General features: G+C 44.5%; 1 protein-coding gene across 1 annotated transcript in view; it reads left to right on the top strand.

Annotated features, from left to right (window-relative positions):
- Positions 1–25,288, top strand: part of ABCC4 (ATP binding cassette subfamily C member 4 (PEL blood group)) — a 1,516,984-nt gene that overhangs the window by 1,024,932 nt on the left and 466,764 nt on the right. The window contains exon 21 of the mRNA XM_085622127.1: positions 19,180–19,330. Coding sequence (XP_085478253.1) covers positions 19,180–19,330 — 151 coding nt within the window. The remainder of the gene's footprint in view (positions 1–19,179; positions 19,331–25,288) is intronic.

Here is a 25,288-nt window from a genome sequence, read left to right on the forward strand (position 1 = left end):
GTCTAACCCTGAAAACTATCGCTATGTTAGCGACGTATTGAATGAATGAATGAATGTGAACTTTATTCGGATATACATTATATCCATAAAAGTACAGTTAAAACAAAACACAATATGAAAAATAGAGTTAATATAAACATATAAAATAGCGGAATTATATCGAGTGCATGGTATTACGAGTGCGTACCGCCAATTTTAAAAAGGATCCAACTCTAAAACACAATTCATCATTATTGATAGCAAGCACCATATCATAAGCAGTCTTATAGTCCGAAACACATTGTGACTTAAAGTACGGGATCAAAAAATGTTTTGTGGGGAAGGAATAGAAAGAACAGAAAAATAAAAAATGTAGCATTGATTGTTTCGAGCTATTATTACATGGGCAGACGGAGGATTCAAGGTTAGCAGTATAGCCAGTAGGAAAAGACAACAAATATTTCATTGTATCTGTTCTCAGCCTGAAGAATAAGCCCCTTTCCCATCGACCAACAGGATTTAAGAGATATTTAGGCAAGTCTGGGGTTACAAACTCAACTTGCATATATCTAGCAACTGAGGTCTTATTATATTCAGTTGCTAGTCTAGTTTTTTTAAAGGATGCATAGAGTGAGCTTTCTATAGTTTTAATATTAGCAGGGCTATAATCTAAGGGATTTAGGAACAAATGTTCCATATTCAAATTAGTCAAACTTTTATGTACTCCTGCCAGCCACGGTATATCCATCCCTCTGTCACAATTCATGCAATCCATGATTATCTCTCTGGTCAATTGTGCAGCCTTATTCTTCCAAATTCTTAACCAGAACAATGTCGGGCGAGCCTTTATAAAATCTTCTATATACGGCAGATGTAATTCGCTATGGCTAGCATATGTGGAAGAAAAGAAAGGGGCTCCCAGAGTTTTACGACAAAATCTATTCTCTTCGCACTGAATAGGTGTGCAGGTGGAATGCCCCCATACCTCTGCACCATATGTAGCAGTTGGTACACATTATAATCTGTAAATTTTAATAATAGAAGGAACTACCCCTATGTTTTTTGGCTTTGGTAGCCTCAAGATTGTATTAATAGAATTGGTAAATTTCCTTTTACAGTGAGCAATATGATCGTTCCATAAACCATTTGATGCAAATACCAGGCCTAAATAAGGAAAAGTGCACGTGCTTATCAATTGGTTAGAGTTTAAAACAATAGTAACATTGGAGTGTTTCTTGGACCCACATGACATTAAAAATGATTTTTTAAAATTAGTACATAGGCCCAAAGTTGCCATGAAATTCACAAAACCGTGAACCAAGGCGCGCAAAGCTTTAGGGGTGCGCCCCATTAGCACGGCGTCATCGGCGTAAAGCAGTGCGGGGATCTTGTTTCCCTTGATAATTGGGACGTCTTCAGTTGTAGACAAAAGTGATTTAGTTAGATCATTAATGTACAATATAAAAAGAAGCGGGGCCAGTACACAGCCCTGTCTGACCCCCCTGCCAATTTTAATAGCCTTCGAGATCTCGCCATTCCTTCCTATACGCACCCTAGCTTTCAGGTCTCTGTGTAAATATGCCAAAAAGAAAACCAGTTGGTCGTCTAGCCCAAAGTTCAAGAGAATTTGCCACAGCCGTGATCTGTTGACAAAGTCAAAGGCTGACGTGAGATCCATGAAAGCTAGGTACATTGGTGTTTTTTTAGCTATTGTATATTTGCTAATAATCAGGTGAAGGTTAAGGCACTGTTCAACCGTGCCGACATTACTCCTAAACCCCAGCTGGGATGGGTGCAAGACCTTATTTTCCTCTGCCCATAGGTTGATCCTATTAAATAATACCCTACCCAGAATTTTTAGGGTATTATCGATCAATGAAATTGGCCTATAACAACTCGGATCCGTCCGGTCCCCCTTCTTAAAAATTGGGACTATAGTACTATATGACCAAGAGTCAGGAATAAATGAATCGGTGAGATTATTAAAAATATTGGTAAGAAGTGGTGCCCAGAAGTCGGGTTTATTTTTAATTAAATCAATCGGGAGCCCATCTGGACCTGGTGCTTTGCCTCCTGAACTTTGGCTTATGGCATCTTCAACCTCAGTTAATTCAATCTGTATTCCAGAGGTAAAGGTGTAAACTTTTTCAGGTTCATTAGGGATTGGGGAGGCATAGATCTTAGTAAAATGAGCCTCCCAGGATTCGCTGGATATATTGCATCCGAGCGGTGAGGAAATAATACCTACATTTTTCATGTCTTTAACTGCCTTCCAGAAGTTTTTTCCGTTTTTTAGGGCATTTGCCCGCAGAAGATTTGCCCAATGGTCATTAATGAGCTCCTCCTTTCTACGTGTAATGGCTTTCTTGTAACTACACCTGCATGAGGTCACGAGGGAGCTTACTCTTGGTTTACTTAAGAGGGCCTTTCTTAATTCTCTATTGGCCACTGAGCATTCTGTATTGAACCAACCGGGTTCGGAATTAAATGTTCTAATTGGTTTAGAAAGTAATTGTTTAATCCCATTACATAGCTTTGAAAAAGCGGCAACTACCTCTATATTTCCAGTACTAAACATCAGACATGTTTTAACTAGGTTAGGATAAGATTTTATCATTGTTTCGAAAAGGGCGTTGTTATCGATGTTACGCCAGACAATTCTAAGATTATCTGTAGTTAGCGTTAAATCACGGGCCCCAGGTGTACGGTCGTACACTGGTCGACGCGAAAAGCTTAGAATAGTGTTGATGGGGTTATGATCCCCTTGGATAGTGGGGATAACTTCAGCCCTTAAAACATGATCTTCGAGAGGGGTATTAACGAAAATATAATCAATAGTAGAAGTAGAACCTCGACTTCTATAAGTTGGAATCACGCATTCGTCTAGTGGCGGAATTGCAGCGATTTGCATAACATTCACAAAGTTATGAGTACTTAAAAGATTCATTAACTGTTCCCCTCTTTTACTTAATGATGCATCAGTGGCAAGCCGCATAACGGAATGAATATCCTTTGGGATTTTAACATTAAAATCTCCGCCTAAGCATATACCCTTAGTTTGGGTACCACAATTAACTAATTGTAATTTTAAAATAAAATTAAACAACAAAGAAAAGTTCACATTGGGGACTGATTTAAAATCATCGTTATAAAAATTAATCAAGTAAATGGAATCCCCCCGAGTGTAGAGGGTTACTTGAAATTTATCACTATTAGTAGATAGAATTTTGGAATGTCCACCTGACTTAATGTTTATCCAGGTTGAAAGGCCGCCAACAGGTCTGCCAGATGTGGGAATGGGGGACAGGATGTTAATACATTCAAAGCCCTCCATATGCAAATCTTGAGTAGCCCAGGTCTCCTGAAACATGACAATGTCCTGAGAATTAATTAATTCTTTCCAGTCTGGTAAATGTAACTTAGATTTCAGACCGGCAATATTCCAACTCAATATTTTTAATAGATGATCCTCTTTTATTTTAATTAAAGGATCAGATTTGAGAGCTTGGGAACTGCACGTAATTGGTGCTAAAGTAGATACATCCATGCTTTCTTCATTGGTTACCTGTGTGGGCAGTCAATCTTGGCAGTCTAAGCCAGATAGTAATGAGAATTTGTTCGAGGTCGGGATAGGACTATACAAGTTACAGGGCAATGACTCAAGTACAGGTTTATAAAAATAACCAAGGGGTAAAGTACATATGCTGGTGCTATGACTAGTCTGGTCCCTCTGTAGTGTCAAGATGTTTTTGGCTACCGATTGCCTCCGGAAATTGATGATGACGCACTCACCCTTAATGTTTTTATAAGATTTTCCTAACCAACCCACTCGTCTTACCATGATAATTTCTCCTATTAATGAGGGTCTAAATCTCCTGTGTTTTGTGAGCCAATCAACGCATTTACAGCGTAATTGTTCCCAGGACTCTGTTTGATCTTTTCTCAAAGGGGGAACCCCTGCTAAGGTCACAACATATGGGCATGCCTCGGGGGGCAGATTTATTACCACATTGTTGCCCTCAGTATTATTTGTAAGGTCAGGGTCAATTTCGACTACTTGCTCTGTCCTAACCAGATTGTCGCTAGAGGGTCTATTTGAGGGGACATCAATGGCAGAGTTATTTATTGGTTTGCCATTAATATAGTTGGATGTATGAACCGATGGCCCCTTAGCGTCCATGGTTTCCCTTGATTCAAAGCAAGTACGAATCCTTTTACAAGTTACACAGTCATTGACTCCCTGAATTGGAGGTTGAGGTACGTTGGTATTTTGAAGTGGGATGGGCACGATTGACCTACTGCTAAGATTGGGGTCAGATATAATATCAATAACCTGGGACATTTCATTCAAATGCTGCGGTGTGGGGTATACTTGCTGGGGGGGAAAAGAGTTAACAATACGCTCATATAAGGAAGGAAATAAATTATCTAGAGCCGTCTTAACACAGTCAGTAATAACAGTAGATAAATAACTGATATCGATTGCACTATTTAAGTTGGCATTTTCCATAGAAGGAAACAAATGTTCGCTCTCAGTTTGAGTTCCAATTGTGTGAGTAGATAAATCAATCGGCGGGGCATGTACAAGAACCTCAGTTGCTTTTATAGTTGTTGGTGTGGGATGGATCCATGACTTTAAGGTTGATCGGGTAGAACAGGGACGAATGGGTTGTTTCCTCTTCACATTTACAGGTTTCCCGACTTTCCTTTTGCGCTTAGCCCCTAAAAGAGGAGTATTGTTAGGGGTGTTGTTAATTGCAGAAATCAGTTCAGTAGAGTCAGATGTAATGACATCACAAGCCTCCTCACAGTTCACGGCAGGAATAACAGAGACACATGCAGTAGCTTCAGTAACTTCGGTAATATGCCCAAAGGGTGGTGCAAGTTGTCCTAATCCGAGGGACAAGCGTCTCTCAGTGAGCTCGATTTCGTTGCTCACGATGCTAACAGCCCTCTCCAACATGTTTTCAATACACGTTGTTGCTGATTTAGTTACAGGTACGTTTGTACGCCTCCCCATTATTTTTATGAGCGGGAGGTAACAACAATAATGCAATGCAGGGTGGCACAGTTACTGAGGATCGAATATGAAACGATAGACAGAGCTCACCTTTCCTTAGTTGAAGAGGGTATGGCCCAGTCCAGTCTCTTCCGGTCTGTGACGGGCAAGGACGGGCCCGCCCTTGGCCCGGGCTTCGCCCGGGCGCGGCCCGCGCGCGTCCCGCGCAGCGTTGGTCTCCCACGCTTATGAGCGCGTCAGCAGGTGATTCTCCTCCCTCCTGGGAGTCCGGTATTCTGGTCAATGTAGTCCCCAGTCCTCCAGCACTACACAGGCAGAGTTCACCGGGCAGGTTTTCAGGCGCGTCCCGCGCAGCGTTGGTCTCCCGCGCTTATGAGCGCGTCAGCAGGTGATTCTCCTCCCTCCTGGGAGTCCGGTATTCTGGTCAATGTAGTCCCCAGTCCTCCAGCACTACACAGGCAGAGTTCACCGGGCAGGTTTTCAGGCGCGTCCCGCGCAGCGTTGGTCTCCCGCGCTTATGAGCGTGTCAGCAGGTGATTCTCCTAGCGACGTATTATCAAGCTGTCGCTACATGGCGATAGTTCCAGGGAACGGCGGTGAAAACTGCCGCTAACCTGAGGGCGATGGCGATAGGAAATCCTGCAATACCTGGTGATAGGCCCATTATCGGCAGTAAAGTGCTGCTAACGCCTTCCTAACTCCTCTAGCCCTGCTTTCACCTTCCCATTACAGGTGAAATGCTGTTGTAGCCATGTAACATCCTTTGAAATAGATAAATAAAGGTGCGTGCCTTATTATCTGCCCTGTCAGCCTGAGCTGGATTTGCCATGTTTGTGCCGATGCTGAGGGGGTACAGGCAGGTGGGAATGTTCCGGGGTGCACGGTGCGCTGGTGGGGTGCGGGGACAGGAGAGCTGGGACAGACGAGGGTGCACGGAGAGGTGGGCTCTGCCACTGTCCCGCCACCAAAGCTCCCAGCCCTGCAGGCAGTCTGCCTTTATTCGCTCTCTCCGCCTCCCTCCCTCTTTCTCTCCTCAGACACCAGCACCTGTGAGGGGCCGAGGCTGGACGGGGCAGGTTTCTAGTGCCGACACCCGAGCGAACCCCCAAGAAGGTGTGGGCACCCAACGCCGCTAAGCTCATGGAGTAACTTTTGCTCCTCTGCTAGGTCTTGACCAAGGGGGCACAACTAATTTGAGAGTCTTAGCCGCCACTCACAAATAGTGTAGGAGGCGACTTCACTCACCCCCCTTTGGATCTGTGAGAGGGCTAATGGTACCCCACTCACACTAATACGTTCGTGCACTCACTTCACATCACCCTCACCCCCGGTCCTGATGAAACACCAAGGATCCTCCAGACCACTTCAGGCGTGAAACATGTCGACCAGAGCATAGTTACCCGGACACATTGCGTCTCTATTGGTAACTCTTAACCTACGGGTTTTTTAGTCTACCAAGGGTACCTCTTTATTAAAATAATCTTCTTCTTTGGAAACCCTTAGGTAGTTTTAACTTACACTGCACGCACTACCCTCACCTCTCACAGAGGACTTATATCCACACACCCACATGCACCCATCGGCAGTTCTCTAAAAGATCTCCTCAAAAGAGACCCTTCGGGGGACCCGTAGGGCATTGCACCACCGGCCCGACGAGGAGCAACCACCCGATGATGAAGCATGACATCCTTCGGGATGTGTGAGGGCAACAAGAGACAATTTGTGTCTCTCCCCACCCCAATCACCAAGTCCCTGACCTAGTATCTTTCTCTGTCTTACCTTTCATCATTTGTAGTGTAGGTTGCCTCTCCACAATGCTCACTACGGAACAGTGCCTCTTCTTGATTACCTCATTGACTTTGCGGAGCACAGGCACTGGACCATTAACTGGCTCCTGGTCCCCCCCTCTCTTCTATTGTTTGTGTTCCAGAGGTGCCTTTGATGGTTGGTGGGGGGGAAGAGACACGTCCACCCCCACACCCTCACAGAGGGGTGCATTTAGCTTAGTTTAGAAAGGTGATTTCCGTCTCATCTTCAAAATGAGGGGTCTCTGCTGACGACCGTGAAAGGCAACTTGTCAGTGTGGCCAAGTTTACTTCACCCCGTTATGAGGACAGGTGGAGGTGTCATAATCCGCTCTACTACACACAAAGTACTCCCCTGATTGTTGACCCAGGAAACCCGGATGTTCACAATCACTAAATCTGAGTCAAATAATGGTGGAATGTCAACAACATGCTCTTTATTGCACTTTCACCTACCCACCAGAGCAGCAGATGTGGCTGTATGTGGCCTTCACCTATCAATCCACAAAGCATATCAAGTGGCTTTTGGAACACCTTCACTTCACCTCCGGAGGAGCGGATTATGACTATTAACACTACTGGAGTGAGACATTTTTCTCACTTCTTGGAGGGCCGAGTGGAACTTGCGAGGGGAGTGCACCCTCCCGTGTTTCAACACTACTACACACAAAGTACTCCCCTGATTGTTGACCCTGGAAACCCGGATGTCCGCAATCACTAAATCTGAGTCAAATAATGGTGGAATGTCCCTACGTGAAGCTAGGATAGTTCTTCACCCGAGGGTGAGGAAGGAAGCAACTCCTTGTGTTTTATATTCCCTCACACACCCTAGTGGTGTCATGCTTCATCATCAGGACACCCTGATGCCTAGAAGTCAGGGTGGGCTCAACCATATCTCAGGGAGCGCTTAGACTTTCTTCAGGGCACAAACCTAAACCCGCTGGAAGGTTAGAGGTGTGGGAATTTCCCTACACTCAATATAGTAAGTGCAGAAAGCTGCTTCTTATCTAAATGCACATGATATGTCGTCACTCCATCTGTAGAACTACATAAACAACAAAAATAACCACCATAGTATCATAAACTCATTGTCTGTAGGATTGTGAGTTGTGCATTTGTGCCACAATATGTATATAATTAGATTAAACTATCGTGTCAGCCGCTCACATGCTATCCTGCCATTATAAAATCGCCGTAACACTCACTCGTTAGAACACTCTGGGACATTCTGTCCTTGGGCTATACTTGGGCTACATCTGGGTGATATTTGTGCTACATTTGGGCTCTTTTGTCTCTGGTGGCCATCTTCCAATTTCGCTTCTTACTCCAACTTGGGAGAGGCTCCACTTCACGCTGGACCTCAATTAGTGGGGAAGCCCTGCAGTCAAACCCTAGAGTAGATGTAGTACATAGGTTCCACACGGAATGTTTGTTTAAAACATGTGTCATGTCAAATAAATGGCACTGCAGGCTGACACAAGAGTTTCATCTAATTATATACACACACTAGTGTAATGCAAGATGGTAGGATGCGACAAATGGCCGCCACCACATGGGTATAACACAGACATGTGTGTTCAGTAGAGACACATTTTTTAATAGAAACACGCACCAAAGTCAGAAGTTTAATTCATGATTGTGTCACCATCTGAATACATTTTTACTGGGATTGTGGCACAAATGCACGACGCACAATCCTACAGACAATGAGTTTATGATACTATGGTGGTTATTTTTGTTGTTTATGTCGTTCTACAGATGGAGTGACAACATATCATGTGCATTTAGATAAGGAGCAGCTTTCTGCCCTTACTATATTGAGTGTAGGGAAATTCCCACACCTCTAACCTTCCAGGGGGTTTAAGTTTGTGCGCTGAAGAAAGTCCAGCACCCTTTATGGGGCACCTGTGGACTGAAACATGATGGCAGTAGGGTCTTAGGACCATAATATCCCACAAGACCTTATTCCATAATCCTTTGAATATCCCTGCCAGATCCAAGACTAAAGAGAAACCGGGATCGGACAGAGGAGTTTTAATCTTTATCCCTCTCTGGCCCAAAAAATATTCTAAGCGCTCCCTGAGATATGGTTGAGCCCACTCTGACTTCTAGGCGTCAGGGTGTCCCGATGATGAAGCATGACACCACTAGGGTGTGTGAGGGAATATAAAACAAAAGGAGTTGCCTTCTTCCTCACCCTCGGGTGAAGAACTATCCTAGCTTCACGTAGGGACATTCCACCATTATTTGACTCAGATTTAGTGATTGCGGACATCCGGGTTTCCAGGGTCAACAATCAGGGGAGTACTTTGTGTGTAGTAGTGTTGAAACACGGGAGGGTGCACTCCCCTCGCAAGTTCCACTCGGCCCTCCAAGAAGTGAGAAAAATTTCTCACTCCAGTAGTGTTAATAGTCATAATCCGCTCCTCCGGAGGTGAAGTGAAGGTGTTCCAAAAGCCACTTGATATGCTTTGTGGATTGATAGGTGAAGGCCACATACAGCCACATCTGCTGCTCTGGTGGGTAGGTGAAGGTGCAATAAAGAGCATGTTGTTTTAATGGACAGGTGGAGGTGTTATAAAACCACATGATCAGCTGTTCTGATGGACAGGTGGGGATCTCAAAAAGTTACATGTTCTGCTGTTCTGCTGGGCCTTGTTTTACAGTTGCCTGGTGTTGATGGGTGTTATCCAGGTGTAAGGTTATCTAAAAATAAAAAAATGCACATATCCTCCTATTCTTACTCCCCAAAGACATAAATAGGTTTTTAACCACAACAAACATACCCACAGCACTGTGCGCACACATGCATACATACAAACACATGTGCACACCATTAGAATACCTTACACAAGTGCGACACCCTACCTCAAACAAGTATACACAGGACCACTAAATCACAGCGGAACAGACACACAGACAGCAAGTAAACCACAGACACACATCGTATAGATGAACAAACATGCCCGCGCAGACACACACTTCACCCCAAAGCCACAGCCACGCACAGGGCCGCGCCCCATCACCCCCACAGCCGCACCGTCTGTCAGTGTATGGGCGGCTTTGTGGGGGTGGGCTCCGAGCAGAGACAAGCAAAGCCTATCTCCAAAGGCTCTCCAAATTTAATCAGACAGAAAAGGGGCCGGGCCAAGCAATGCAGCTTAACAGCAGTTCCATCGGAGAGCAGCCAATCTGCGGGAGGCTGGCTTCAGAGGAGCAGGGCCTGACAGAGCAGCCTCGAGGTGTGCCAGCCTCTGCCTAAGAACCTCTTAAGGAGCACCTTAGGGAGCCCCCTAGAGAGTGCACGCAACGGCAGTGAGGCAGGTAATACTTTAGCCCTGCTGCTGGCCAGGGAAGTGCAGCCCTGAGCTGCGAGGCCAGGCAATGGAGGTGCAGCCCTGTTTACAGGCCCGGGAGGCACATCCCTGCGCTGCCAAGTCAGATAGGCGCATCCCTGTGCTGCACGTCCAGGCCATGGGGGTGCAGCCCATTTACTGTCAGAGAGGTACAGTCCTGCCCTGCCAGCCATTGCAGCACTGCAGTATCAGGCCCGAGATTCGTCAGGGAGCGCAGATTTGCAATGCCAGGCTAGGGGCTGCAGAGCTGGTCCGAGAATTGATGGCTGGGAGCAGCAGCCCTGCGCTGCCTGGCCAGGTAAGGGCACTGAAAACTCTGCATAGTTATATGGCGCTCTTTGTGCCCACCTTGCCCCTCTGGGACCCATCCTCCACCTGAGGGGGGAGCACTCGAGCCCCTATAAGATGGATTCCGGGGGCTTAATGCAAAAGTGGGGCTGTCTCTCAGCAGCCCATAGACTGCTCCCGTCCTCTCTTGTACCTGTGTGTCTATGAGGGAGCTGGGGCAGAGAGTGTTATCTGACACCAGGAAATCAGTCTGCGGCCAGGCAGCCTCCTTCCTCTCTTTGTCTGCATGGCTCGTGCTCCTGGGGGTCCCTCCCAGCGCACCTCTCACACACCACTTACCCTGGGGCTGGACTACTGCCAGGCTCAAGGCAGATGCGAGGACCGCTGACCTGCATGTGTGCCTCTGATACCTGGTGCAGGCGTGGAGGGGCCCTGCAGGGGGTGCTCGGGGTATCCTCTCCTTCGAAGCCCAGCCTGACATCTGAGACAGGAGTGAATCTGTCCTGCACCGACCAGGCGCGCAACGACACCCCGGGAAGCGGCCCACGGACCAGGAACATACGGTAAGCCCGGCTTTGATTTACTTGTACAGAGTGAAGTCCGAGGCTCTTCGCAGGGCAGCGGGGTGTGTTTGTGTATGTGGGTCCCTTCGCCGGACAGAGCTGGGCCAGCCTCCTGCCCCGGGGTCAGACACTCGGGGCGGATTCCAGCAGGGCTGGGTCTTTCACTCCTCCTCTCACAGACCCTGTCACCGAGGGCCTGGAGATCTCAGGATATTGTTATAATTTATATATATTCATTATTGTTATTCTTCAAGGCTCCAGCAGTTTCAGAGCACGTCCCCCTGTCCTGCAGACACGTCCCCATGTTGTATGTGCTCAGATGCACTAACGGTGACATCTCTCACTGAACGGTGCTGCGTGCATTTCACCAGGCACGTCCTGCGAGGGGTTGTGGGCTCACCACCCAGGTGCTCAGATGGCCTGACCTCCAGTGTTTACAGGTACCCTCCCATGTTGCCTGGTGCTCTCTCACAGACCTCCTTTCCAGAGTGATCTATGCTCTCTCAAGGACAACACTGCAAGGCACCTGTTCCCCTCCCCACCCACGATCGCCCCTCCACCCCTAGAAGGGCCATCCTACCTAGGCTCCCAGATGGCCCTTATGAGCTCCCTTCCCTGGATGCCTGGTGCTGCTTCTCCCCCCCCCCCCCTTTTAGGGGTTTCCTACCAGGCTGAACTATGCACATGCTCTTACTGCCTGCCTCTGTGCCCCTCGGGACAGGCTTGCCCCTTTCATGCTGTCTGGTGCTTCTTCATAAGGGCACTCTATGCCCCTCCCATTAGGGCACTCAATGCCCCTCTGCGCTCAAGGTTGCCTGACATCAAGCTGTTCACCCAGGCCACTCCCCCGCCTTCCCTTATCAATGCTTTCCATCTCACCCCCTCATAGTCAACCCTGAAGGAACACCCAGCGGCACACACCTTTCATGGATGGGCGCACCAACACTGGAGGACACTCACCGGCACTTGTCCCCCATCACCCACAATAACCTCCAAGTCACCCGATGCCCTACAACCTGGCTGCCCTCACAGCTGTCCAGCCCCCCCCAACAGCACTTCTCAATGCCGGCCGCTGTGCCAAAGGCACATACGTAGTTGGGATGCATGTCATGACATTGCATTCCATTCCAATGCATACTAATACTAGGGACATTGCAACAGTAGAGTAGGTGTTGCATAGCGGAGACATGAAGATCACTGTTCCCACTTCAGTGAGTGCAAGCCAAAACCTACCTTTACACAACAAACCCAAACGTGAACCCTGGAATTCCTTTTTGAACCCCCAAAACACACCCAAATATCACATTAGAGACAAATGCACACCCCATTTTTTATATTTAACCCTAAATTCACCCCATTTTTCATATTTACCCCAAAATTCACCCCATTTTCAGATTTTACCCCTAAATTCACCCCATTTTTCATATTTTACCGAAAAAAAGAGAAAAAATTCAAATTTTACCCCAAAACCCATACACACCTGAGAAACTTTAAATTACCCCATTACTGACCTCACAATGCGTTGTGATCAAATGCGATGTTAAGGCACCTGCGTTGTCGGAGTTGCGTTGTTAACGATGTACTGCCTGCATTGTAATGGTCATCTCCCGTGCCAAAGGCAACCCATAGGCTATGCCGTTTGTGTCCTTCTGCCCCTGGACCGCACTCAGCACCATGGAACATTCCTCTTGGACACTCCACCGCTACAACACCAGTACCCTCTTCGCCATCAACCCTGGATGCCACCTCGCCTGCCAGGAACAACCTCTGCTCCATGCCAGACATCGCCTTCTCCATCACTGACGGCTACAGTATCACCCGCAAGGAGCACCCCGACCGTCATGGAGAAGGCATTGCCGTCACCCACAGAGGCACACTACGACTGACAACGCACTCTAATGTGCCAAGGTTGACCATGGACCACGTCAACTTCCGGCCCGGACCAAGCCCAAGAACATCCTCTGCGGCACCCATATGTGCAGGCCCCCTGGGCCATGGCCCCCCATTCTCCAATACCATTATTGACCTTATTGCACCCCAGGGTCTCCCATCCACCAACGACATCCAGCTCGGTGAACTCAAGTTCCACCTGGACAACCTCAGTGACCAGAGCACCACCCCTCCTGGGGAGGGTCACCGACATCAGACGCAAGCAGCAAGTCAGCTCAACAGGCCGCATAGCAGGACACACTGTCAAGCACGTCACCTCCGCCAGCGGGTACTTCAACTGTAGCCACAACACCGGACACTCCTGGACCGATCATCATTGGTAACATCATGTCTTCACCTTGCCTACCGGACGCCACCGCCATCATCGCACCCCCTCACAGCTGGATCAAGGCCAGTGAAGAACATCTCGTCCACTCCCTCCGCACCAACACTCCACCAATGCTTCCAAACGATGACACAGCAGTGCGCAACCACCACCAAAGGATCTCCAGCAGCGCCCACATTCGGGCACCCTTCATGAACAGCACTGCGTCAGTACCTTCCTCCTGCCTGATGGCAGGCGTGAGGGTGAGGCAGTGCCACAGGGATGGGCTGGCCCCATGCATTGCTGGAGTTGCGTCATGGTTGTGACGTGACTGCAGCAATGTGTGACTTTAGCGCAGGCAGATACGTCAGGATTCCTGACATTTCTGTCATTACTTACGTCATGGAGCGCTGTCCACTGATTACAGCGCATCCATGCTGTCGCAAGCAGGGAGTAGTGAGAAGTGTTGCAACGATGTCTTATCGCAGCAACACTTTCCATGACTCGGGCACAGGTATGCGCACTCTCTTATTGATTGTGCACAATATTGCACTGTAGTTTTTTCGAAAGGCAGCACTGCAACATTGGTTGCAGCGCTGGCCAGCGCCAAAACCTGCAGAGGTATGGGCCCAAGTTTTATCACCATTTTTAAGACCAGCTATTTTCTGGTCTTAAGTAACCGGCTCTAACTGCAGTTAGAGACAGTTTTTTGGCTCTTCAACATTTCAAGGAGCTCCTTGATATTATGGAGTAGTGGTGTTTGCGTGCCTTTTTGCACGGCAAGGCCTACTTTGCATGTAATTAGCGATAAATATCACTAACATGCTTTGAGATAAAAAAACGTGCCGCTATCGGGCAAAAAAACGTGCTAAGGCCCATTTGCTGCAGCTTGCTGATACTGAGATAAAATTATCGCCCCTTTAGCGGCAAAAAAGTTCAGATAAAGCGGCGATAGGCCCTTGATAATATGCCCTTCAGTTTGGCCAGGTACAAAAAAATTCCAGTCTAAGCACTTTCAAAACATTCCTCCTTTTCAATGATCCCTTTGCCAGATATCCAGGAATCCTCCCATCTCCGCAAACTAGTCAGAACTTTCTTTCTGATCAATCCATCCTTCAAATCAACTAGTATTGTTGACATTTTGTCCTAAACTAACAAGGGCACCCCAAGCCCCATCTAATGGAATGACAGGGCACCACGTTGCCCCCAGGACCAGTTCCTTTTTGGAAAGTCACTCATGTGTAGGCATGAAGTCTAAATCTGGTTTTCACTATGGTTTGTTGTCGCAATTTGTTAAATTGTCCCACATAAGGCCTTAGTTTAGTGCATTCATATATCTTTATTCATTTATAAGCATGTGTCTGCAGCGGTCTAAGGGTGCCCTCCGTAGCTTCCATTCTCTTCCCCAATTTTAGTAGGAATCCAGTCATTTTGCACAATTGGGTTCCTTTCCTGTATAATGTTTTTTCAGCTTTGAGGAGAATTTTATTGTCACCTGTTTGATGGGGAGGCTGCTTTGTTTTAGAGGCCTCTCCTGGAAGGAGAGAGTTCCTCCCATCTTCCCACAGGTGGCATCTTTTTAGTGATAGGGTATGGTCCCCAGGACTGGTAAACGAAAGTATCCTGAATTTTATCATTCACATTTTACGTCAAGCAGTCACTCATGTCTCTTCTCTGTCTGTCACCTTTATCAAGTAGCCCTGTTTCTCCCCCTCATCTGTTGTGAACAGTTCTCTATACCTGAAAAAAATGGTTGGCTAGATATATCATAGGACCAGAGTCGGTACCACATCCATTCTTCACTGGCGTGTTTCACTGGCATTCTCTTTGGCTAACTCCCCCTTCCACCAGACTGTAATGTGACTGTCTTCCTTTTATACAATTCATCTCCTCTCTGAAGTGGAGAGTTACTTCTGTGATCGCCGGTGCCCTCAAGCACTGCCCACAGTTATCTGGTGGTCATTTTCAAGCAAATCCAATCCTGTCTGCTTCTGCTGCTCCTGCTGCTCCAGCACTCACCGCAATGAACAGACTTCCACCTGCTTCCAGTATTATGACCATGCTGCATTTAGACACACATCCACTCAGTAGGGAAGTGATAGTGCAAACCTTGTCTCAGGGCTGCTTAGAGTGCAAAAGGATAGCACCGTATTGCTCCTCTGCTAGCCACACCCAAAATGTGTGCATATAAAAAATGTAAGCAGTCCATTTTGTTAACCAATTGTCAGCACACTAAAGGCTGCCATTGAGAGACAAATAGGGGACTCATTAGCAGCTTTCAGCATGCTGATTGCTTTTACGTGTTCTTTCATAAACATACACCCTGGCAATAAAATAACGAAACTTTGAATAAATAGTTTCTTTGGATTATACGACTTATTTTCTGTTGTCCCAGTAAAATGTTTAGGTGCACCCAGGTGTTTAGCCTCTGCTCATGTATCTAATTTTCCCACTACAGCTGTGTTTCACAATTTGAATCCCTTCTAGATCCACATGATGTGCATTCCTCAGCGATCTAGTGGTTGGCTCTGGAAGACAGCTTTAAAAGTTTTCCCTTTGGGCTTCCACCATAGGCAGAGTCTGAATAAATCACTACAACATCAGCCATAAGCCCACAATGCCCCAATATGAGACCTCCAGTTTAAATTATTTTCCATTGGTGGATTTGGAAGTATTTTCAACATTTGGAGAAAATGTAAATCAAATTCAATAGTTATTTCTACAGGAATGAGGAAAACATCTACTGGTCAAAGTGTACAAGTTTTTCCAGGGCCTTCCACCAAGCTGGAAGATATGTAATTGGGATACTGTATCCATTAGGTGTTTTTGGGACCATTTTATTAGATCCATACTAGGATTTTAAAGACCAGAGATCATTGTCTCAACTGGGAGCCACCACCTTTTTTTGACTAGACAGGCATACTCACCAATTAAAATGCAATTCAGAGACTTGCTTAGTCTATTTTAAATTGCTACTTTCATGGACGTACACCACAATTCACCAATCTACACCTTGGGCCCTATACTCGTACTTCACATATGCATTGGGAAAAAAGATCTCCAGTAAAGAGCCCCTTTGAGGGTGCTTGCCGGTCATTGCTGCACCGGTCCGTTGAAGGAGCTAGCCCTATGATGAAGCACTACAACCACATGGTTGTGTGAGGGTCCTAGTTCCTAAAGGAACCATCCACCCACCTCTGGTTCCTTCTTCTCTGACCTGATACCTCTCCTCCTTCCTTTCCCAGGAGCTGCATACCCTTAGTTGATAGGACTTACCGTGGAGCATGTTTGCTGAACCTACATGCGCTCTTGGTCACCCCTCTTCTTGTGATAGAGAATTAAATCAGACAGCCAATTGTTTCTATGTGCAGCATTAATGATTAAAACCCACCATTTGTAAGTGCCACTTCACTGCAACATGGTCTCTCAAGAAGGTGGAATGTACATATCTTCATATACAAACGGACAAACTGGCAGCATCCATTGTAGCATTAGGCTGGAAGGCCTTCTGGGAGAGACTTTAAAGGGCGTTTCTCTTGTAGCAACTCACCTTAGCAGAAAATAAGGAACAGTAAAATGAATAAGATTAAACAAAGCTGCCATGGTCATGACCATCTTTGTAGGAATGATATTTCATATTCCAAGCCATGAATATATGATGTTACTTAGTGGGCCATTACTTCGCAATTTTTTACTACGGTGTTTTTACATCGCAAATACCATTACTACGCAAGATTTAACTGCGCATGCTTTTAGTTCGCAAATACATTTAAAAGTACTAAATATGCATTTACGTTGCAGTATATTACTAAGTATAAAACTTCTATGCATTTTTGACTCTTTTACCCTTACCCTCATACACTACATTACCCTGCACTACCCAAACACCACTACACTACCCTAAAAGACTACCCTACAACCACCGCAACACTACCCTAAACCCAAATACACTACTCTACACTACATAAACATAGCCCTACAAACTAGAAGACAACCCCCTGCACGACCACTAGCCTAAACCCAAGTACACTACTCTATACTACATAAACACAACCCTAAAACCTAAAAGACAACCCCCTGCACGACCACTACCCTAAACCCAAATACACTACTCTACACTACATAAACGCAACCCTAAAACCTAAAAGACAACCCCCTGTATGATCTCTACCCTAATCCCAAATACACTACTTTACACTACATAAATACAACCCTAAACCCTAAAAGACAACCCCCTGCATGACCACTACCCTAAACCCAAATACATTACTCTATAATACATAAACACAACCCTAAAACCTAAAAGACAACCCCCTGCACCACAACACTACCCTAAACCCAAATACACTACTCTACTCTACACTACATAAACACAACCCTACAACCTAAAAGACAACCCCTGCATGAACACTACCCTAAACCCAAATACACTTCTCTACACTACATAAACACAACCCTAAAACCTAAAAGACAACCCCCTGCACGACCACTACCCTAAGCCCAAATACAGGACTCCACAATACATAAACACAAGCCTAAAACCTAAAAGACAACCCCCTGCACGACCATTACCCTAAACCCAAATACACTACTCTACACTACATAAACAAAAACCTAAAACCTAAAAGACAACCCCCTGCACGACCCCAAAAACTACACTGCCCCACTTACCTCTCTCTCCTCGTGGTCCCTCGCTTCACCGTGCTTCCTCTCTTCTCCTGCTTCAGGCGTCGTCAGAGCTGCACTTCGTTGTTTGGAAACGGAAGCGCCTCCTTTTCCAAACAAAGATGTGAATAGTCAGCAAAGTATTTGACTTTGCTAAGTAACGGTATATGCTAAGTAACGGTATATGCGAAGTAGAAGCATGCGAACTTAAAGCATGTGAAGTAAAAGATTCTGCTAAATAAAAAATGCGTAGTAATGGTAAGTCGTAGTAGTGGCGGCGAAGTAATGGTAGATTACCATTCTGTTTTATCAAAGTTGGACGAACCCAAAGATGTTGGTACGATCACTGTCAGACAGTGCTTGGGAACCCACTAGGTAAGTTAAAAGACCCCTCACACACCAACCTAGTTGGTGTCATGCTTCATCATTGGGGTCCCAACCGGGTGGCCGAATGCCCTCCGGTTGTGCTACAATGCCTGACTACAGCGGAGCTGGTGTGGTGCAAGGGTGTGATGTAGTGAAGGTTTAAAAATATCTCTGAGAATCCTTGCCGTGGGAAATTTATTGTTGGCGGCTCAGGATATGCTAAAAATAAAATGATGTGGTGCAACTACGAAAGAAATTAGTTTCTAATAATAGGTTGTGACCTACAACACATACAACTATTAGAAACGAATTTCTTTCGTAGTTGCACCACATAATTTTATTTTTAGCATATCCTGAGCCGCCAACAATAAATTTCCCACGGCAAGGATTCTCAGAGATATTTTTAAACCTTCACTACATCACACCCTTGCACCAGACCAGCTCCGCTGTAGTCAGGCGTTGTAGCACAACCGGGGGGCATTCGGCCACCCGGTTGGGACCCCAATGATGAAGCATAACACCAACTAGGTTGGTGTGTGAGGGGTCTTTTAACTTACCTAGTGGGTTCCCAAGCACTGTCTGACAGTGATCGTACCAACATCTTTGGGTTCGTCCAACTTTGATAAAACTGATATATATATATACAGGGGATACGGACGCACCCTACGCCTCCCTAGCTCTCTCATTGTTCTCTACAGATTACCATTCTGCCCACATTGTATTACTGGAATTGCTGTGCTATGTATTGTATATTGCCACCATTTTAGCTTGTAACAGAGCAAACGTGTGCCAACAGAACTGCATTCTTGATTTATGCTTAGTGGCTAGATGTCACAATATAGTGAACATTTGAGCATTTCTAACATTTTGCTTTCCTTTGCAGACTGTGCTGCAGATTATTGGCATCATAGCAGTGACAGCAGCAATAATTCCGTGGATACTCATTCCCATGGTCCCTTTAGCAATCATTTTCTACTTTCTGAGGCGATACTTCTTGGAAACATCTCGGGATATCAAACGCCTGGAATCAACCAGTAGGTACATTTGTGTGTGTGGGTAAATGTGTGCTATTGAACATAACATTTAGTATATTTTAGAACTGTGGGTAAAATATTGTATTTCAGCTGTAATAATCTTCGAAAGATATCATTCATGTATAAAACTGTATTGATGTACCATCTACAGAGCCCATTGAAAGTTGAGGCATTTTACCAAAATAAAAGAAGTAGAGAAAGTTACATGATTTGTTGGTTCATCTCCCCCAGAAACATCAAATAAAAGGACATTACTCAAACTGGTTGTATGTTAAAATATAGAGGACTAGCATTTCTTCCTACAAAAATATTGCCAAAATATCAACAACCAAAACATTGTGAAGGTGAGTATATATCAAATTAGGTGTATTAATCCACGTTGACTGGGGCAGCTGCCTCTCTCTCTCTCTTTCTCTCTCTCTCTCTCTCTCTCTTTCTCTCACTTGCTGCACCATTTATCCTGAGTGCTGATGCACAATTGGGCAGCTTTGCTTGTGTACCTCACTATGTCCGATTGGCCCACACTCTGGCAATGATCACAGCAGGCATGGAGTTTACAGTCTTTGAGTGTTGCAGTACCAACTGGGCCTCCGAAGGGTTTTACAACAGTCGGTGTCTAGGCAGCAGGCATAGGTGCAGCCTCGTCTGTCAGGTCTTACAGTGGGTAGGTAGGGCGCTGCACTGATCTACAGATGCAGCCTGGCAGAGGCTGAGTACTTGTGGTAGATGCAGCTTTGCACAGGTGTGCCCACCGACAGGTCCATTTCTTTGAGCATGTGGTCACAGCCAAGTCTGGGCCTCAGGAATCGTGTGCCAGATCTTCATTGTTCCCACCTGGAACCAACACGGAGAGAGAGAGATTACAGTCCCACAGACACCATGGACCACAGATCGCTCTCTTCAGTCCCTCTCTTAAGTGTGTCCCCACAGATCTCGATACTCTGCATCTCACTCCTCTTAGACAAACACTCCTCCTGCACTGTTGGCAGTTTTTTTTACCTCTCTCAGCAGGCAGGCAGACTTTCAGCTAGACACTTCAGGATAAGTAGACAGCTTTCTTCTGCAAGAGATCCAGACTTTAGGCAGTACCCCATTACCTCCCGGAAACTGACTGACCAGTACTCCCTTCCTTGATCACAGATGACTTGGGCCTCAAACAACAAGTGGAGTAGCAAGGACCCACTTAGATACACAGAGATCAGCAGGAGATGAGTATTTACTGTCTGCAGCTTCAGAACCAGTTTGAGAATGTTCGACTGTAAAGTGTCCTTTCCATCCTGCTCTCCAGACAGCCTGTGTGTAGAGTGATGCTTGTATTAGGATTTTATTTGCCTGCCTAGAGCACCAACAGCAGAGATACAATTAGGTGTGAGGCCTTGGCACCTGTTTGTCATCAGCCAGTTGAAGGAGTTAATCAAGGAAAGACAAAAAGCCCTGTCCTCAATTAAAAGTTCCCTTCACCTTGCGCAAGAGTCTGCAGCCCCATCCTTTAACCCTACCATCCACAAAAGGCCAGTGTTCAGGAAGTTTTTTGCTAGAAAAAGACATAATCACATTTCTAAAAGAGCCCAGCCGCCATTTCTGTCACTTCAGTGTCTAGGTCTCCTCCTTACAGGTTCAGAAGTGTCAGCAATTCAGTTCTACTGTCTGGAAAAATGATCTCAGCTCCATATTGTGCAAAGGCCACAACTGGGATATCCGAAATGGATCCCATAGGCCTTCATTACTCGGGCTCAGTCATACACTCTACACATATATCACACAGGGAACACACATAAACATGTAAAACATTTACTTGGCTGCTAGGGCTATGAACTAGGTAAGTGCATGCAAGCACAAGTCGGCAGTAGGTCCCCTCCCCAGAAAAGCAAATAAAAAGTTATGGTCACAACTATGGCCCCTCTGCACAAACTGCATTTTGTAGTATGTAAAGTGCTACAAAATGCTATTAACAAACTTACATGTGGAGACCTCCTCCTTTCCCACTCCTGTCTTTCATGAGCGAAAGTCTCCACCAAGTGTACAAAGATCTCCATACACGTAATTCTATGTTTTAGTAGTCAATGTGGAGGGGGACGTCGGGAGTGGATAGACAATAGGGATTCACTTACTTAATGGGTGTGGTTAGGGAGTGGTAAAGACAGGTTAAGGGAGGGACATGCAAATACATATCCAGAAAAAAAGAGTAAACCTATTGCTATTCATAAGCTACACTTCTAAAGTTACTACAGCACAAAGGTCCCAAAACAGTAGTAAATGTACCCTGGGCCAGCTTTGGAGAAGTGCAGCACCACATATGACAATTGACAAAGCATTTGGCGTTATTGCTGAAGCTGCTTCTACTAACATTCCACTACTCCGCACCTTACACCTTATCTAGCAGCAGGGTATGAATTAGGAGAAAGTCTCAATTGCATGTACAGTTGTTTTGGTACTTGTTTTCTGGTTTACATGTGTACATTGTTTGCCGATCTTAATACTTCAGTTTTTCACAGGTACTACAACACACTCTCCTAGAAAATATTGGATTTGGGAACTTAAAATAACACCCCTTAAGAAATAATCTTAACTAAATACCTTTGTTTTGAATTTTTAAATAAATATTTATAAATATATATATTAATGTTGTATAATGTTAAAAAATGTATATGTAGTTAATGAATAATATATATTTTAGTAATAAACTTATATTAAAATTTAAATTAAATTCTACTTTTTAGATTATTTTTAAAAATTAAAAATAATTGTACATTTTATACATAACTTTTCGTAAATGTTAGTAGATATTGAATTAATAGAAGACTTTTACTGTAAAGCAATTTTTAAAATAAATATATGCAATTTTTAAAATAAATATATTTTATGAATGAATAAACACTTTATTAGTTCTATTTTTAAAATAAATATTTACCATTATTTTTCTCTAATATTTTACATTAAACTCTATTTTTAATATTTTCTTTTTTAAAGTTTCATAAACTTTAAAAAATGTCCCTGTACTTTATCAAAGAGAGACCTCTGCCATAGTGGTGGACGTCTCTGCTTATGTGTGAAAAATGATGAGTGATAGCTGAACACTCATAAATCCTAGTGAAAGAGGCTACGCCAGAAGGTCGAAATATGCACGTCTTTACTTAGGAGTAACTTTACACTCGGGTAAAGTTATTCCTGGGTGTAGCAGTATATATATACACAAGTAAATCTACATTTGTATATTTATCTTTGGGAATAGGGTCCTGTAGATGTATTTACAAAACATGGTAAACTGCCACCACCTCCCTATGTGCTAAACCTATGACAGAGATAGTAGCTCTGGGTCAGTCAATGAGAACACACTTGTTGCGCCCCTCCAGATCGCAGAACAAGTCATGCCAGGGGGCAGACCTAGGCCTCTTCACGCATGCTAGATTAGCATGATGCCAGGGCTCAAATTCAAAACTAGATACACGCAGTTAGGCACTCGGGGCAAGGGAACACAACTGTATACTGTGCAGGAGACAGTCCTGTCCCAGTGGTGATATTGTTAGTAGTATTAGTGGTGGCATTATTGATATTGGTGGTGGTGGTATAGCTATTGCAATAGTTGGTGTTGGTTATCATAGTAGTGATAGTTGTTTTTATGCTGGTGGTATTGGTGGTGGCATGCATAGTGGTGGTATTGGTGTCGATGATATTGGTGATGATGATGGTGGTAATGGTAGTGTGGCATTGGCGATGGTATTGATGATGGTATTGATATTGTTGTTGGCGATATTGGTGATCACATAGTGTAGAAATTGTGGTATTGGAGGTGGTATTGTATTGGTGGTGGTGATGTGGTAGTGTAGATAAAGAAAAAGAGATGTGGAGGCCATGCTAGGGTTAGGCTTGCAATCAAGGCATGGTAAAACTGTTAAATATTGCCCACACCATAGGATAGAGTTCTGCATAAAATGCACTTATGCTATATAAAAAATGACTGTGACAAAAAGTTATGGTTGGGAATACTTTTTCCATATAAAAGAGCCCCTTATCCATTGCAGTGCGTTCACCCCCCAGGTGACAGAATGTTACACCAAACAGCCAATACCATGTTGGTCAGAGAAATAGCTAGGCTGATCCACAATGTGAATGACAATGGCCCTAGCCAATGAATGAAAGTAGCTCATCCAACTAAGCTAATGGTTGAAGTGGTTTGACCCAAAGCCCACTTAGCAGTGCCAATAGTAACAGTTCTTCTATAAAGCTGTGCTGTCATACCAAACTTAAGAGAGACAGAAAGCAAGCTTTGACAGTGAGTAACACCCAAACTGTGTGAACATTTGTCAAACATGAAGACGTGCTTTTGGTTTGTTCTATTTCTACTGTTGGGATTCCATATATCTACAAAGTACAATTTCCTGTATGGAGTAGGGACTTTATCTCTCTGCAAATGTACATAATGTTTTATCACACAGTATTTTTCACCAGCCTTATATGGTGTAAAGTTTTGTACGAATGCAAACTTTATAATAAATATATTTTTCACCATCTGTGCTTCCGGACTGGGATATGAAGCTCAGTGTATTTGCCCTAAACCAAGGATTTCCACTGGAACAATAAAGCAAATTGATATTTGCTGCGTTCACATAAAAATAAACAAAGAACATAGATTTTTCACTTCAAATGATAAAGAAGGAAGGAAACGTGACTTCAAGAGTGGAGTTCCATTCCTTATTAGGGAAACAAAATAATGGGAAATCAGTTGCTCCACTGTTTTATAGCAAAGGTTAGTCATTTACCTAACATGATCTAGAAGCTGTTTCAGTGTTATATATTTTTCCAGTGGTTTCAGAATCAATTTTCTACTTTTTTCCCCTTGACACTGCATTCTTTGTGGGTTGTCAAAAGGAGCAATATGTATTTAATTGCCTAATGGTCCTAAAGGATCAAATTGGTCCTCAATCTATTGACCCTGCTTTTTGTATCAATGCATAGTTTGCTCAGTATTTCCCCAAGTGTTTAAGTTAAGAGCCAATAGAGAATAACTGCTTTGTGCCTCAATGCATAGTTTGTTCAGTATGTCCCCTCCCCAAGTGTTTAAGTGAGGGGCAGATAGAGAATAACTATACATTATAAGGAAAAAAGGACTTTCTAACATACACAAAAGGATATAGCAAATCAGTAGAGAAATGTGTAACCTTATAAAGGAAGCAGGCTTTTGGCTTGTCCTTGTATGTGATATGATTTCCTTGATGACCTGCAATTTTCTTATCATGTGCAGTAGTGTGAAGCAGCTGGGGATGGGGTTTGCACCATGCAAAGCCATAGTGCAAATTCAAGTATAAGCTGCACTTGGGTGGATGGACCTTTACATTAATTTGAGTCTTAATATAAACAGTTCAACACCAATAAGAGGGAAGCACATTTTTGTCTCACATGAATGACAGAGGGATTTGCAAACCATGAAGGTATATTAGTAAATTAGCAAAGTTACAACCTCAAATCATTTGAGTTAGTCACAAATCAACAATCAGCTTGTCAAATGCATTTAGATATAATCCAAGGCATGAATCAAAATAACAAATAAAAAGTCAGGCTATGCAAGGATTGTTATATGCAAAAAGTAAAAGATTCAGTTCCTCTGAGAGGAAATTCCCTGATGCTAAAACTAAGGACTAAGCTGTTTGGCCAACTTCTTCATTTGAAATATGTTTTTGGGCTTCTTCCTCATTAGGTTATCTGCTAATCACCAGTTTGTTTACTGTTTGGGCTACTTCTTCAGTTGAAATGTATTTTGGGCTAGTTCCTCAGTAGGATTTCTACCAATCACTAGTTTCTGTGCCATTCCTACTACTCTGTGACTTGGCAGTGATTTCTGCCTTTCTTATGGAAAACCTGAATAATTTGATGCATGAATATATTTACGTTAGAACTTGGTATTGCGCAACCACATTATTATCGTGCACGTTTATTGTGTCTATGTGTATGTACTATTAC

This window comes from Triturus cristatus, chromosome 8 (genome assembly GCF_964204655.1).
Source record: "Triturus cristatus chromosome 8, aTriCri1.1, whole genome shotgun sequence".
NCBI classification, from domain to species: Eukaryota; Metazoa; Chordata; class Amphibia; order Caudata; family Salamandridae; genus Triturus; species Triturus cristatus.